Genomic DNA, 17,720 nt, shown 5'->3' with positions numbered 1-17,720 from the left:
GCAACAAAAACAAACATGATGCAGCGGGTCCCTACTCCAACGAGCTTACATGAAAATTCGGTAGAACACTGCCCCAAAAACATTTCATAAGCATTAATGTTTCTTTCACACGTTCTGTGCTCCAAAGCAAATATATTACTCGAGGCCTCAGCCTCCAATGATTGTACTACACACATGCATGTTGTACACTGAGTTGCTACTGAATTGGAAAAAATCAACCTCAAGTTTCTAAAACACCAACGCAATGTACACACTTGTTGCCTGGAATTCACACGTCTATTAAGCAATATACTATATATACACACAAATTGCCGTCATCAAAAATGTGCAGCGTTTGTAGAGGTGGGATTCTCAGATGGAAGAGGATTATCTTGAATGACAGTGGCTGTAATAAAATGTGCACGAGAAGAGCCACCACTCAGAGTAATGGCACAGCAAGAAGGGTGGCTCTGGGCTCGGTTACGTCGCCATAATGCCACTGGACCTCAAGAGGTCAGGCAGGCCATACAGCCATAGGTAAACTTAAAACTGAGGGTAAACCACAGTGTAGATGGTAATATCGCCAGATGGCTTCAAGTGATTAAATTTAGGCTTTGCCATTTTAGGGTGATGCTTGTTTTTTGTATGCTGGTAATTCCCACAACATAACTCTGGTTTACCGGGAGGCATCTCAAATGGTCTGCAGCCGGTTGCATTAAACTTCTATCGTGTAAATGTATCCTCGTTTGTCATTAAAAGCCTTATAAATCGGGGGGGGGGGGGGTAATTATGGAGAGATAAAAAACCACTTCGGATGTTTATGCAACAAACTAAATGTCCTATGCTTAGCTGTTTGTACGGTGGTTGGTTGCGTCAGTTACTTTGTGTGAAATTACCGATTCTTCCCTTCTCCCCCTCTACCTATTGTGGACTGCCTCTATATAATAACAATTTCCATTGTCTCTGCACAGCGTGTAACGTTTAGATGCGGCGAAATTTAGACGCGGTATGAATTCAAATAGTTGTATATACAGTACTCTAAACTTAGGGACATATTTGTAAATGTGGCGACACGGACGGAAATGTATCGAGTGCATTGCATTTTCATGCAAAACACGAAGCAGTCGATTGCTGATACAGAGAACGCTTTCCCCAGCCAATTGATTCGCCACCATAACGTGGGTCTGCGGTACTCGTGGCTCGGTGGTAATTGTCACAACAGCATCGGCAGTAGCAACAAGATTTTACTGCAGTGCAGTCGATAATGGGGAGGAAGAAGTCATCGCTGGAACGGCGACACGTCGGGCTCCGTCGTGCAAATCCACTCTCAGCCCCAGCCGCCAGAGTCAGTTTCATTTATTTGGTATAGCCCTGTGAGCCATTCGGCTCTTGAATCGGGTGCAACCGCAACAAACAAAACACATGAACAAGAAAACATCTTAAAGTGACTACGTGACTTTGTGCAAACATAAAATCCAGGAAAATCCAGGAAAATGCAGCAAAATATTCCAGAGCCCTGCAAGCCCCCTTCATGCCCCGGCCTCAATGCCCCCGTGTCTTCACCCCCTGAACCCATCCAAACCATAACCGCACGACCAATCATCCCGCCTACGACGTTCATCCTCCACGTGTAAGTAACTCAGTGCGGCACCGCCAATGTCGCCTCGTGTTCCCCCTTCTGCTCCATTCCTGCCGCAAGCCTTAATCCGGCTACCCCCGTCTGGACCCCCAATTCTTCTCTGCACCCTCAGCCACTGCTGCACACAAACATATCCGCTTCCTTCACGAACCCCAGCTGCACCACGACCCCCACTATCCCTCCTGCCCACCCCACCCCCACGCTCGCCACACTTCCATATCCGCTGCTCACTCAATAACCAAAACCCCCTCCTCCTTCATCCTCATCCTCCTCCTCTAACCCGCCTGGAATTGCTCGCTCGCTTCGCTGCCTGCCTGCACATCTCCATGCCCGGCGGCGCCTGGCTGCCCAGTCGCACGGCTACGTGAGAGAGGGGGAGGGTGGGGGTGGGGAGGTGGGGGTCGAGCGGGGGAGGGGTGGTGGGGGAGGAGGGCAGGGAGGGGTGGGGGAGGAGGGGGGAGGGGTGGGGGGAGGAGAGGGGAGGGGGTGGAGGGGAGGTGGAGGAGGAGCGGGTGAGGAGCGGGGGAGGGGCGGAGGAGGAGCGGGGGAGGGGCGGAGGAGGAGCGGGGGAGGGGCGGAGGAGGAGCGGGGGAGGGGCGGAGGAGGAGGGGAGGGGTGGTGGGGGGGAGCGGGGGAGGGGTGGTGGTGGGGGAGGGGAGGGGCTGTGGTGGTGGGGGGACGCAGGCCGCAGCCTTCATCCATCCCAGGGACCCGCGGCCTCCCGACACGGGGCCCGGTCAGTGACGCAGCCTCGCGGAGGGCGGACCGCCGTTCGGACCCCCTCCACCCCCCATTCATCCCCCCCCCCCGTTCGGACCCCCCCCCCCGTTCGGACATCGAACGGGGACCGTCGTCGGGTCGCCCTCGGATCCGCGCTTCGGACACCACCACCCCCACACAAACCCCGCCGGGGTCGCGATCAGAGTCGGTGGTGGCGGGGACGACGACGACGACGAGGATCGCGATCGTGCGGCTCGCGAGATCCACCACCCCCCTGGGCGGGCGGGTGTGCAGTAAGTGTGTCCCCTTGTGTGTGCATTGCATTGTTCTCTACATCATTGGTGGACTGCATTGTGATCTACATCACGTGTGTGACTGCATTGTGAGCTACATCACGTGTGACTGCATTGTCCTCTACATCACGTGTGTACTGCATTGTGTTCTACATCACGTGTGTGACTGCATTGTACTCTACATCACGTGTGTGACTGCATTGTACTCTACATCACGTGTACTGCATTGTGATCTACATCACGTGTGTGACTACATTGTTCTACATCACGTGTGTGACTGCATTGTACTCTACATCACGTGTGACTGCATTGTACTCTACATCACGTGTACTGCATTGTGATCTACATCACGTGTGTGACTACATTGTTCTACATCACGTGTGTGACTGCATTGTGTTCTACATCACGTGTGTACTGCATTGTGATCTACATCACGTGTGTACTGCATCGTGAGCTACATCACGTGTGTACTGCATTGTGATCTACATCACGTGTGTACTGCATTGTGAGCTACATCACGTGTTTACTGCATTGGTCTACATCACGTGTGTACTGCATTGTGTTCTACATCACGTGTGTACTGCATTGTGATCTACATCACGTGTGACTGCATTGTGATCTACATCACGTGTGTACTGCATTGTGATCTACATCACGTGTGTACTGCATTGGTCTACATCACGTGTGTACTGCATTGTGATCTACATCACGTGTGACTGCATTGTGATCTACATCACGTGTGTACTGCATTGTGATCTACATCACGTGTTTACTGCATTGGTCTACATCACGTGTTTACTGCATCGTGATCTACATCACGTGTGTACTGCATCGTGATCTACATCACGTGTGTACTGCATTGTCCTCTACATCACGTGTGTACTGCATTGTGTTCTACATCACGTGTGTACAGCATTGTACTCTACATCACGTGTGTACTGCATCGTGATCTACATCACGTGTGTACTGCATCGTGATCTACATCACGTGTGTACTGCATCGTGATCTACATCACGTGTGTACTGCATCGTGATCTACATCACGTGTGTACTGCATCGTGATCTACATCACGTGTGTACTGCATCGTGATCTACATCACGTGTGTACTGCATTGTGATCTACATCACGTGTGTACTGCATCGTGATCTACATCACGTGTGTGACTGCATTCTACTTTACATCACGTGTGTACTGCATTGTGATCTACATCACGTGTGTACTGCATTGTACTCTACATCACGTGTGTACTGCATTGTGATCTACATCACGTGTGTACTGCATTGTGATCTACATCACGTGTTTACTGCATTGGTCTACATCACGTGTGTACTGCATTGTGTTCTACATCACGTGTGTACTGCATTGTGATCTACATCACGTGTGTGACTGCATTGTACTCTACATCACGTGTGTGAGTGGATTGTGATCTACATCACGTGTTTAATGCATTGGTCTACATCACGTGTGTACTGCATTGTGTTCTGCATCACGTGTGTACTGCATTGTGATCTACATCACGTGTGTACTGCATTGTGTTCTACATCACGTGTGACTGCATTGTACTCTACATCACGTGTGTACTGCATTGTGTTCTACATCACGTGTTTACTGCATTGTGATCTACATCACGTGTGTACTGCATTGTGATCTACATCACGTGTTTACTGCATTGGTCTACATCACGTGTGTACTGCATTGTGATCTACATCACGTGTGTACTGCATTGTGATCTACATCACGTGTGTACTGCATTGTGATCTACATCACGTGTGTACTGCATTGTACTCTACATCACGTGTGTACTGCATCGTGATCTACATCACGTGTGTGACTGCATTGTACTCTACATCACGTGTGACTGCATTGTGATCTACATCACGTGTGTACTGCATCGTGAGCTACATCACGTGTGTACTGCATTGTGTTCTACATCACGTGTGTACTGCATTGTGATCTACATCACGTGTTTACTGCATTGGTCTACATCACGTGTGTACTGCATTGTGATCTACATCACGTGTGTACTGCATTGTGATCTACATCACGTGTGTACTGCATTGTGATCTACATCACGTGTTTACTGCATTGGTCTACATCACGTGTGTACTGCATTGTGTTCTACATCACGTGTGTACTGCATTGTGATCTGCATCACGTGTGTACTGCATTGTGTTCTACATCACGTGTGTACTGCATTGTGATCTACATCACGTGTGTACTGCATTGTGATCTACATCACGTGTGTACTGCATTGTGATCTACATCACGTGTGTACTGCATTGTGTTCTACATCACGTGTGTACTGCATTGTGATCTACATCACGTGTGTACTGCATTGTGATCTACATCACGTGTGTACTGCATTGTGATCTACATCACGTGTGTACTGCATTGTGATCTACATCACGTGTGTGACTGCATTGTACTCTACATCACGTGTGACTGCATTGTGATCTACATCACGTGTGTACTGCATTGTACTCTACATCACGTGTGACTGCATTGTGATCTACATCACGTGTGTACTGCATTGTGATCTACATCACGTGTGTACTGCATTGTGATCTACATCACGTCTGCACTGCCCAGTGTCCCTGTCCCACTGACCCAGTGGAGACAGTGTCCCTGTCTCACTGACCCAGTGGAGACACAGTGCCCCTGTGCAGACAGAGTCCAGCGTCTCTGTGACACTGGGTCGACATCTCCATTTTCGTCACCCGCGTCTCTCCCAATGAATGTGTCGCCGTGTGCCTCTGCGTCCCCGACATGTTACCACCCACCCCGCCGTCCTGCGCATCTCATTGTGTCGGCGTTGTGCGTTAATTCGTGGCTGCCTCGACGTTAATTGCCAATTAAGTGCGCCCCTGCCACTTGGCTACGCGCGGCGGGGTCCGACCGTCCGTGTGTCCCGCGTGGGCCCTGTGGAACATGGCGTTCCATCACGGTGGTTTTGGAAGCGTTTAATTCGGGTTTTCCAGGGGTTTTCTGCGAGGGTTCCGGTTACGGGCGTCAACTTAAAAAAAGGGGAGCTGGCTGCCTTGGGGGGGGGGGGGGTTGCGTTCAGGTTGCGGGGCCAAGCAAAAGAGCCCCGGGGAAGGCAGCGAGGAGACACGTTCACGCTGACCTCAACTGAGCCCTCGATAGGTCGCTTTGGAACGCGTCTCTTTGTTGTCTATTGGCAGGGATGGGCCATGGATGGCTCGGGGTTGGGACTAAGGGTGAGTGCGGTGGGGGGGATTGAGGCTTAAGGTATTTTTTGTTTGTTTGTAAAGGATAGTTTTAATCAGTCTATATTACCGGTTCCTCCGAAAAGCATGGAAAGACCTCTATCCAGCGGTGGAGTGAGAGCGCTTGCCATGTTTACCCTGCTATGATATGGACCAGAAGCGTGGTAATTTCCAAAGAAAATGGAACGAAAACTGAAAAGGGTACAATAAACACGAATGGGTGCACGATGTGAATTATATGGAGACATGAGGACATGCAAGTTAGAGAGCCATTATTTCGACTGTTTAGGAAAGCGGGCATGTACAGCACACATCACTGGAAAGTGTGAAGGTCAAATGGTCAAGATTAATGACATGCCCAAGAGGATATCCGCCACAGAGATGGAGAGATACAACCAGTTAATGCGCAGATTCTAGATGGATTGTTACATCGCATGACTGTGAGAGATGGTGACAGTTTGGGAAGGGTTTCATCCAGCAGTGGATTGATGATGGTTGATGGTGAGGATTAGGGTACAGGGCTGGAATAATGTGTGTATGTTAGGGTTAAGGTTTAAAGTTAGGGCTTGGTTAGGGCTCGGAATGAATTATGCTAAGGAGTTTATGATAGGGGTAAGGTTAAAAGGGTTCAGGTATGAATATGGATTGGATTAAGAGTTAACGCTCAAGTGATTATTTTAGCGATGAGGATAGGTTTAGGATATGGTCAAGACTTAGATTAATAGTTTACAAGGGCACATATTCTGACGTTGACTATGAATGATTTGGTGTAGTTATGACTGGAATTGAAGTTAGAATTAAGGATTAAGGCTAGACAATTGGTCAAGGTTATGACACTGGTTAGGGCTAGGATTCAGCATGTAGGTTATGGAGAGTAAGGTTATAGAGATGTTTATTTATGCTGTTAGGCTCTTTAATGGCTGTCCTGCGATGGTACAGATGTCGGTCTCCAATACGTGTGTAATTTAGTGTATCACTTTTACCAGATTTTCACAATCATGTAATTAGTTAAGCTGCAATGTGTGTTGTCATCTAAACTGATGATGTTTCAGCTAAGCTTCCCAACTGCGCTCCTTGATTACATTTACTGTCAGGAATCCTACAGCAAATGTCAATCAAGGGTTTTACTTTTAAAAATGTGAGGACAGTTATAATTTACTGTAAAGATTATATTGTGTTTATATTAAATATGCAAATACAAAATATTTACTCATTGAATTGTAAGACTATTGCTTGCATGTTTTAGAATATACAGTGGTCCCTCGGGTTACGATGCCATCGATTTACGGTGTTTCGATTAACGATCCGCCTCCAATTTTTTTCGATTAATGATAGTTTACGATATCACGTGGCCGCCAATTTCGGCCAATCGGAGTGGACTCAGCAGGCAATCAGCAAAATCCTTTTATGAGTATTTTGAGAGCAATTGGCTATTTATCCATGTGTCTATTAATGCTTTAATATGTTCTTTCACGTTTATTAAAATTACATATTTAAATATAAACTTATGTTTTAGGGTGAAAAGGGTAAACTTCCAATCATCTTGGAACAAATGAAGCCTTTAACATGTATTCCCTACATTCGATTAGCAATAATTTAAATTAACGATGGGGTTCGTTGAACCAATTAATAGGGGACCGCTGTATTTGCGTGTATTGATATTTACAAACAAAAACAAGAGGATTGACGTTGAGAGAGAAGTCAATGTCTCATTTGATTATAATTTGCCAAAACCAAGTACATTTAAAATGCATTATAGCAGCAAATCTAGCTCAAAATTCAATGGTATTTTGAGACTTCAAATTTTGCAATTAGACAATTGTACAAGTTGGAAATTAAACTAAATAAATGCCTGAAATACACATCTCCCTACATGATAGTCTCATGCAATATGATCCACTGCATTGCTTTTCAACTTATTGAGGTTACATCATAGTATGACTCATCGCAGCAGCTGGCCAGTCACTGGCAATGAATGCTGCATCAAGATCCAGTTTGCACAAAATATCAGGGAATTTTTCCAACAGTACATCGCACACAATTTAAATGCATAATGTGACCAGCCTTATGTTCAACATACAATGTTGACGTAATTTCATTCATACCTGTCGGCAGAGCAGTCATCGAATTGGGTGGCACGGCGCTAGATCAGAGGGGTGCCTTGATGTGTTTAATGGAATACTGTAATTTTCATAAATTATTCGGGATGTGTTTCTCAATGTATAACCCACATTTCTTATTGCACTTATAAAAAGTAATGCGTGGGTCAGGGTGGTGAATAGTTTCCTGTTAGTGCTATTCGCATGTAGCCTACAGAAGGTGACCGACCACAACTGCCTATGTGTAAGCCCTCTCTAAAATGATGCCTCCTCTATGTATGTATGTTGAACTTCTTTCGCACCGTACGTAGCCTACCGTGCTAATCCGAGAACATGCGGGCATTCGTTGGCCATAGGATTTAGTGGTCCACGAGGAAGGTCTGTATGCTGTGTACTAACCAAGGAGCCAGTGGCATTCATACACTAGTCTGGCTCATTTAATTGCGGACTCGGCTCATGAAGCAAGTGTGCCACCCCAGGTCTGGGGAAACACATTCCAGCCTGGCCGTGACCCTGAACGTCTTCCTGCAACCCCTTGTGGCACGGATTGGCTCTTGGGTGCACACATGGTTCAGTAACTACTTCGTGATGCTTACATTTTAAATAAGGCAGTTGTAGGGTTTTTGTTACATTGCACTCACAAAATGAACAATGTAGAAGCAACCAATGCCTTCAGCTGGCTAATGAGTGATTAAACACCGCGTGTATGAGATGATGAGGCTATACACAGCTGTTTTTCCTACGTACCTCCACGGTTACCACTGTCCATGTCTGAACAATTTGCACAAAACCCAAAGTTACAGGAGTACAGACTGCCTCGCTACACTTCCGTTATTTTCAAACATAGTCCCTGCAGTACAGATGGATGAAAAGTAAAACAATTTCAGCTTAATAAGCTCTCTGCAAACCATGTGAATATATCATTGAGTGGCCTTGCATGTGGTGGTGGTGTTGGACACAGTGACGTACATGTGGATGGTGTTGCCGGCGAGGCACAACGGGCAGCATGGACATTGCCAACCACGGCCTGTTCCTGCTGCAGCAGCTCAACTCGCAGAGGGAGTTCGGCTTCCTGTGCGACTGCACTGTAGCCATCGGTGACGTGTACTTTAAGGCACATAAGGCTGTGCTCGCTGCCTTCTCCAACTACTTCAAGATGCTTTTCATACACCAGACCAGGTATGTACCTGCCATGCTGCTTAGGTTCAGTCCTTTATTTCTCCTTAATTTTTACCCCAAGAAACTAAGCTGCCTTCTTATCCCATTTATAAGTGACACAATCGGCAGTTTTGTTAATCATTACTCAAAGGGATGGTGAATTTTAGTCTTATGATATGTATTGTTATACTTCCGTGTGTTCTACAAGCATATATATATCTGTATAAAAATATTTTACTTGTAAGACATGAATATTATATGAATTCAAAGTTTAGGTTTTAAAACATAAACCTGTGTGATCATATTTTTGCAGTGACTGTGTCAAGTTGAAGCCTGCGGACATTCAGCCAGACATCTTTAGTTACTTGCTACACCTTATGTACACTGGCAAGATTATCCCTCAAATGATTGACCCAGTACGGCTTGAGCAGGGTCTTAAGTTCCTGCACGCTTACCCACTTCTGCAGGAGGCCAGCCTGGCTACTCATGGTGCCATTCCTCGCCCAGACCCTTATTTCCCGTGGCCCTCATCTCTTTACGGCATACAGTTGGCTCGCAGCCAGGCCTGTGTCACCGTCCAAGAACAGAAAGTCCATATGATGGCAGCAGGGCTGTCATCCCACTCTGGACCTCCACCACAGTCCCAGTCACAGCAGCAGCAGCAGCCACCATTGCAATCTCAGCCACAGTCTCAGTCGCAGCCTCCACCTCGGTCAGAGCAGGAGCAAAATGTGATAGAAGGCCCTATCCCAATGTCAGTATCAGTGACACAAGCGCAGACCCACCTTGCTTTACAGCTGCCCCTTCAGTCAACACTGCAACAGCCTTCTCAGTCTGCCCAGCCTTCATGTCTTCCTTACTCACCAGGCATCCTGGCCCAGGACTCAACAGGGGATGAACAGAGAAGTCATTCACTGCCATCACTGGATGGTCAGGTGGAAGGCCAGCTGGTGGTGATATCACCTCGGCCAGCCTCTGCCAGACGTGGGAGTGTGGGAACCAGTGGAGGTGGCAATGCCTGCTTAATTGGAAGTGGCACCAGTACAACATTTCCACGCTGCTATGTGTGTCACATCTGCGGACGGCGCTTTAGCTTGCGCAGCAGCCTACGGGAGCATTTGTACATGCACACTGGCGTTCCCTATCCACAGTCTGCTGTGGGTGGCAGGGGTCGGGGCAGAGGCAGGGGCCGAGGAAGCCTGCGTCGACTTCAGCAGGTGAGCGTGTAGCCATCGTTCCTGTACAGATAATACCTCGTGTTTACTTATCTCAAAGAATTTCTGTCCAGATGGACTTTGAACGAAAATGTAACAATTGCTGAGGACATTTATGAAAATAACAAATTGTAGCATTACCAGCATCCAAAGTAATACATGTAATATGCGGTGATGCACCCTGCTGGTAGGGGAGTCCGGAGGAGGAGGTGATGATGGAGCAGGAGGCCGTGGAAACCGAAGTCCTGATCGACGGGGACGGCAGCTACCACGAAGGTTCCAGGGCTTTGTGTTCCCCGGGGGTAGCGGCGTGCGAGGGTCGTCACCAAGCCTCACCCGGGCAGCCGGACAGAGAGGCCGGGACGCCAGGCGGCGCGGAAGGGGCAGTCGACAGCCCACCAACGCCCGGGGGGGGCGAGGACGAGGAGGCAGGGGACGGGGAGTTTGATCTTGGAGAAGATACAGAAGGTAGAATGCACAGTCTTTAATCAGTATAAAAATAATTGCTCTTAATGGCTCTAAGAGTAATGTAAATCTCTCCATTGGAAAGTTTTTCGCCCTTGGAAACTTTTGCTGCAATGTGTGCTTGTCTGTAATATGTAATCTGCCACCCTGTTCACGTTAAGTCATGGAGGAATTTATATTTTAAAGCAGGAAACTGACTCTCGAAACCGTTTTGCAGGTGAGGGCGAGGGAGACAGCGATGGAACAGATGGAGCCATGTTCGAGGGCTATCGACGAGTGGGTCGCACACGCAGGTTCGCCTGCAACGTGTGCGGACGCCGCTTCACGCAGAAAAGCCACTGCAAGGAGCACATGTACATCCACACGGGGAAGCCGTATAGCTGCGGCATCTGCAACAAAACCTTCTCGCGAGCCACGCAGGCGGCACGCCACGTGTGCCAGTGTCACACGCCCGAGGCGAACGCCGAAGCGAACATCGAGCCACTCGCCGATCACAACGCCGAGACCCCCGACATGAAGCCACCCCCCGGACTGGAAGGGATGCTGCTGGGTGACCCACAGGCATGCGAAGAGATGGCCGGAAGGGACAAAAATGATGGCAAAAATGATGGCAAAAGTAACCACGATGGAAAAAACCAGTTTACTTCTTCCGACTGTGCCGAGGAGAACACCCAGTCAATGCCAAAATAATGAAAGGAGAAAATGCATGTGAAAGCTATTGGGTTGAATAATCTTTAAGGTCAACTAAAGCAGTTGTTGCAAGGTGTTTATTATGAGACCTGGGGTTTGAATTTTTTAAAAGACGTTTAACATTTTATGGACAATATGTGTAGTCTCGAACAGGGTTCAATGACACGTTTTAACCTTCAAATAGAAGCAGTGCTTTTTTGTTACATACAGGAATATATTTTTTACTTTTATCAAGTTGAAACTTGAATATTTCGTTAACTTTTTTGTAGTGTGCAAATGTGTTCCTTTTAGTTATGTTTAAATGTGTAAGAGTGACTAGTGAGGGTATACAGTAGCCTGCGTAGTGCCAAACATGAACAAAGCATTGCCTGTGTTCAGGGTGCCTACTGCCAGTGTGCATGTGCACTGAAACGTGGGTTTCAGCTGTCTGCTGTAAACTCAATTCCAGTGTTTCCTTGATATTGTTTAGTCATCTTAGTTGTGCTTTTCAACAACTATATTGAAACATACCATTGCAATCTGCATTTTTAAGTTCATTATCAATTTGGCACATTTCAATGTGCAGGCAGAACTGGAAAGAAAGATTATGTTACCTCACAAATATTTACTGCGGTAACGTGGCAGCTGTGAACACAAGCGCAACATGGTGAAAAAAGAGACCTCTCTTAGGAGTGGAAGGTTTATAAGCACAAATAAAACTCACAACCTCACAGCGTTAACACTGTGACTGTATTATAACAGAAAAGGATAGTAGGCTAATATTTGGATGGCAGGGTGGCACATTGGTAACAGCATTATGGGAATGGATTCCTGTGGAGTTATCCGCCTGTTATGTATGGGTTTGACCCCATAACTAAAAAACACTACTGAATTGGCCATACGTCCCAATGCTCAATTTGGATTACACATAGCAACATTGCCCCCGACTGCAAAAAACTTTGATAGGATCCTCCTTTAAAAGTCTTAAGACTCTGTGAGACTTTCCTGGGTAAATATGTGTGATAATATATTTAGTCTATGGCCCTTCATAATTTCATAACAGAGACTGATTTACAATTGAAAGTTGTTCATGCCATATCAAACCCTCCAATCAAAGTAACCTTCCTTTCCCTCGTATGGTGTGAAGGGCCTTCGCCCACAAAGTTCACCAGCACAGGGGCCAATGAGGATAGCTGCTAATTCTAGATGTCCATTTCTGCATTTTATGGGTCGTCAATGTTTGAGATGCCATTTATGAAGAACTGGAGCAGCAGACCACTTAATGAACACTACATATTCATAGATACACATCAACTTTTCACTGGTGTACACTCATTTGAGAAGATTGCTTCCAGGACCATTAGGAGTGTATGCAGTTTCAAAAATATAGGTGAACTAAAATAGCATGTGTCCAAAACGCACAAAAAGTAGGCCTGTGCTGTTGTACTCGAGCTGTTAGTCTACTAGTATCAGGCAGTGTTAATGATGGTGAGGAGCTGTTTTGATTTGTGCTTGTTCATACAAAATACAAGACACAGGGCACGCAGGACATGTTACATGTTTTGCAGTTTGAACTGCATTTTATGAAAATAGCTTGTGTAATGGTACAAATTATGTCACACATCCCATTCAAGACACGGTTACAACTAATGCGCAGTGAATTGGTAGCCAAAGCCAGATGCAATTTATTTTTTCAATGCCGCCTTCAGTTTTGTGAAATCATGTGACCTTAGTGGAGCGTAAATGGGGCGTCACAGTGAATACAAGATAATACGAAACATGTTACTGCATCCAGCTATATCAGTGCAAAACATTGCTTTAAACTGCAGACCAAAGTCACTTGTGGGCATAATTGCTGGAGGATCATTATGCTTGCAACACATCCTTGTGCAACGTGTGGACGTGCTGTATGTTGTCATGTTCAAGACATGGGTGACTTCGGGGTCAATATGTCCGTGTGTTTTGGGTAAAAAGTCTTAACTGTAGCAGGTGTAGTTGTGTATTTTGGTAGTGCTTGAGCATACATCCTTTTGTATTTCAGTTTATTAACCAGGTAATGTATGTTGCATGTTTAATTAAGTGCAACTTTATGCAGCATTATTTATCATATACCAAAGTGTTACGATAGTAAAACTACAAAAGAAAGAACTCCCACTTGTATTTTTTTGTCTTCAAAACACAGCCGGTCCTGAATTTGTTTCACCACCACTTTCCATAAGAATACAAATGTTTTATTGAATGAGTCAATGTTGTCAACTTTGGCCATAGTACCAAGTTACTTGCTAAATGTTATCTTATCTATGAACTGGCGTTGGCTGTAAAACCTACCCTGTATCTATGCCTGACAAGACCACTCAGCATCTGCTAAGAATTGGTGCCATTTCCATGCCTCAGCTATATACAGTACTGTAAATCCACTCTTGCACACGATGCATTCATTTGCCCACAATGCTGTTTTGGTGGTGGCCGTTTTTATAATTTGAATCAAAACTAAGTGTGGTAGGGAACACTTTGTGCAGCCATCCCGAGTGGCCACAAATCATGGAATGGTCGACAGGGCATTTTCTGTACGATGGTGCATACAATTAATATTCAACAAGGTATACATTTACCATTAAATAGTTGATATCTTAACAGTATGAATTGACAAAAGTCCCCGTGTAGCCCACACGGATTGCTGAGGCAAATGCAGTTAACGAGCAGCACCGATGAAGATTGGAACGGCACCAAAACTAAACTTTTTGAAATATAAACTAAAAAGTAAAACTTTGTATTTTAGCAGTTAAGGCCCACTGAGCTATATAGTTATTTTTCAGAAGCGACCTGGCCACATATACCACAACGAAGTGGCTTATCATGTGCAAACTTAGAGCAGCTAAATACTATCAACGCATGTTTCTAAATGTGGAGGGAAAAACCGGAGGACCCGGAGAAAAATCCACGCAACCACGGGGAGAACATGCAAACACCAAATATACAAAAACAAACATCAGCATGGGGTAGTTTGTGTCATCAAACACTCCAGCCCCTCAACTCTCCATACCTGGGCGCAGTGGTGCTTATGAGCAGCCTTATCTTTTAATCGGCTGCATAACGCTGTGTGGAACTCCGAACCAAAACCCCAGGTCTTCTCGGCCACAGTTATCTCCTCCCTTTATGCTTGCAAAACCTGAATCCCTCTGGAGCAGTGGTTCTTAACAGTTACTACAGCTTAGAACGTTCGTGACTACAGGAATTCATATTCTATGGTTCTTTCGGTAAAGTCACATAGAAAAAAAAAATAACAATAAATAATAAAAATAAAGTTAATTTAAAAAATATCACGTTTCGATCGCAACACAAGCAATGGTCTCCTGATGACGATTGCTTGTGTTGCGATCGAAACGTCGTGATATTTTCATTATGTTTTATTCACTTTATTTTAATTTAATTTTTCTTATTTTTTATATCTACGTGACTTTACCGAAATAACCATAGAATATTAACTGCAGCCTTACATCCCTTTGGTTCTCAATCATTGAAAACATTTATAATGTAAAAAAATACAGGTTTCACGAAACAAAGTAGTTCTACATACGTGGCTGTGCATAATGTGTTTAGATTATTTACCTTCTAAAAAAATCTGGCATGTCTTGCACCCCCAAAAAGGGGGTGCGTGCACCTCAGGTGAAGAACCACTGCTCTGGTGGAACATCTGCGCCGGTTTTAAATGTTTTGGCTGGCCTGCCGATGATCCATTCTGGGATTAACCAGGCTGGATTGTGCGAGCTCAGATTCTTGAAAGATCTGGACACAGTCCCATCGGTGAGCCCCCTCCGGCACGAGAGGCTGCGTTTTTCTGGTCTTGAAAGCCCTCCATGGCCCAGCCACCGCATGCCCAAGCAGCTTTTGTTTGGCCGGATAGAGGGGGCTAAACAGGCACGACGCGGGCTAAATACGTAATATTTAAAAATATATTGTTTAAAAACACGCTTTAATGAAATGTACCGTACGAGCAGTGGCAGAATTCCACGACTCCAGGAAGTGGCCCCGAGGCTTGCCATAACGTAAGGGGCCGTGGGCAATTACAGCCAACGTCAGTTGAGCGTGGACAATTAGACCCAAGCCAAAATATAAGATAAAAAAGAATGTTTAAAAATATATTTTTTTATTTTGAATGATAGAATATAGTATTGTCATCAGTATGACATAAGTATACCAAGTTTGCAGTCGATACGACATTGGGAAGTGGGTTAAAATTGAGTTACAAAATTTGAGGATACGACAACAGACAGTGAGTTTATACTGGTAGGAACTACCTGGTTCCACCAGCCCACAGGGGATTATTGTGTCCGTCCGTCGTGCATCAAAAAATGGGAGGGGTGGGGCTGGGTGGAGAGGGGAGGGTCGGGAGGGGCTGGGTGGGGAGGGGCTGCGTGGGGCTGGGTGGGGAGGGTGGGGCTGGGTGGGGGGTGGGAGGGGTGGGGCTTGGTGGGGAGGGGCTGGTCACCCCGTGGTGCCATTATAAAACTCAACGTTTAACCTACTCACGCCGGCTTGTGCCCGCCCTCACAGTCGGGCATATTTGCGGAATACACCACGCCGCCGTTGACCCTGGCCATTGACCGAGCAACCCAACGTTCCTACCAGCTCCCTCCGCAGGACTGTGTTCAAAAGCGTGTAAAAGAATATTTTTAAATGTTTTAGATTTTTTATGATAGAATATAGTCTTGTCATCAGTATGACATAAGTATACCAAGTTTGCAGTCTGCAGTCGATAGCACATTGGGAAGTGGGTAAAAATTGAATTCCAATATTTTTTTGAGAATACGACAACAGACAGCGTGAGTTAAATAATAGCGTGTAATAATGAGATTTGACTTTATGCGGTTATAAAATAAAAAAGATCGTTGAAATGTTTTTACATTTATTTTTTATGATAGAATATGGTATTGTCATCAGTATGACATAAGTATACCAAGTTTGCAGTCGACACCACATTGGGAAGTGGGTTAAAATTGAGTTACAAGATTTGAGGATACGACAACGACAACAACAACAGTGAGTTAAATAAAAGCGTGTAATAAAAAATATTAAGAGGCGAGTGGACCTGCCGACGACTGGTTCCAACTGTCAAGATCAGCCTCTTTGGAGGAGGTTCATGAAGGACCCTCACTGGGCAGTCGGAGGCAAGTCGCCCTCAACCAAAAAAAAAACCAGAGGAGCCACGCTCACAACAACGAGCCTGGCGGATAAAACGCAGCAAGCTGGCGCACTCATCTTCGTCGGTCAACGCATGGCACCTGGGTTTGACCCGTGACTTACCAGCGAGCCCTCAATAAATTCACGCGGCCTCCGTGCACCTAGCCTGGCACAGTTGATGTAGTGACGTCACCGTCACTTAGTGGCTATTCACACTCAGCCTGGCATGGTGGATGTCCCGAATTGCTAATTTGTGTACACGTGTGTGCAATGTTAATTTGTAGCTGTGCGTGTTGGCCGTGTGGACACGTGTGCTTTAGTGTGGCCAGCACCACGCCTGGCCGCCTTCGTCTCCCCCAGTTATGATGTTTACCATACACCACACCATTCCGCTCACTCGGACGAGTGAAGAGGAGCCTGGGGAACCCGCCCAGAGCCAAACAAGTGACAAAGCGAATCAACGAGGGCGATTGGATTCACCTGTGAGAGGGGGGGGTGTAAGTTTCGTGTGACCGAGAGGCGCTGCCTAGGTGAGGAGCGCAAATCTGGGTGCACGCCACCAGCGGCAAAAGCATCCCAACACAATGAAGCTGCTGCATCCGGGATGCTGCAAGCGAGGATGGTGGTCGCACTCGTAAAAGGAAGCCGCTGGTTAAATTAAATCAAAACTCCCGAGATCAGAATGCCATATCTGGTTAAACCATACCGGTTTACCCGTATTATTGTAGAGAGAAATTGAGTTCTCAGCGCCATCAGGCCGTACACAGCCGTTCCAATAAGGGAAACTTGTCCGTTTATACCTTATGAGACTGAGATTTATAAAGGGCACGGTGGGATCAACAAGGTCTAAATTGGTCCGAAATAAGGAAGGCACTAATAAGGGGTTGAATAGGTAATGCAGATCAGCTGCACTTGCACCCAACGCGTTTAAACTTTGCTTTATTCGCCTAATCGCGGTTCACACCTGGTGCCCATCAATTGCCTCGTCCTTGGCGGTGTTCTTCGGTTTCTTTGCGCCCGTACCTCCGACGCGTCGTTTCGATGTTGTCTGCCCATCTCTTCCGTTTGAATGCCAT

The 17,720-nt window shown here is 46.2% G+C and overlaps 1 protein-coding gene across 1 annotated transcript; it reads left to right on the top strand.

Moving 5' to 3' along the window:
- The first annotated feature begins 2,290 nt into the window (after window positions 1–2,290).
- Window positions 2,291–13,608, top strand: LOC144719780 (zinc finger and BTB domain-containing protein 2-like). Its single transcript, XM_078595963.1, has 5 exons — window positions 2,291–2,631; window positions 8,919–9,136; window positions 9,429–10,332; window positions 10,521–10,797; window positions 11,012–13,608. The coding sequence occupies exons 2-5, from the start codon at window positions 8,964–8,966 to the stop codon at window positions 11,482–11,484; spliced, it is 1,827 nt and encodes a 608-aa protein (XP_078452089.1). The 5' UTR covers window positions 2,291–2,631; window positions 8,919–8,963; the 3' UTR covers window positions 11,485–13,608.
- Window positions 13,609–17,720: the final 4,112 nt, after the last annotated feature.

This window comes from Lampetra planeri, chromosome 7, assembly GCF_965212315.1.
Source record: "Lampetra planeri chromosome 7, kcLamPlan1.2.h2, whole genome shotgun sequence".
Classification (NCBI taxonomy): Eukaryota; Metazoa; Chordata; class Hyperoartia; order Petromyzontiformes; family Petromyzontidae; genus Lampetra; species Lampetra planeri.
The sequence above is the reverse complement of the archived record's forward strand: the minus strand, read 5'-3'. Positions and strand labels throughout refer to the sequence as shown.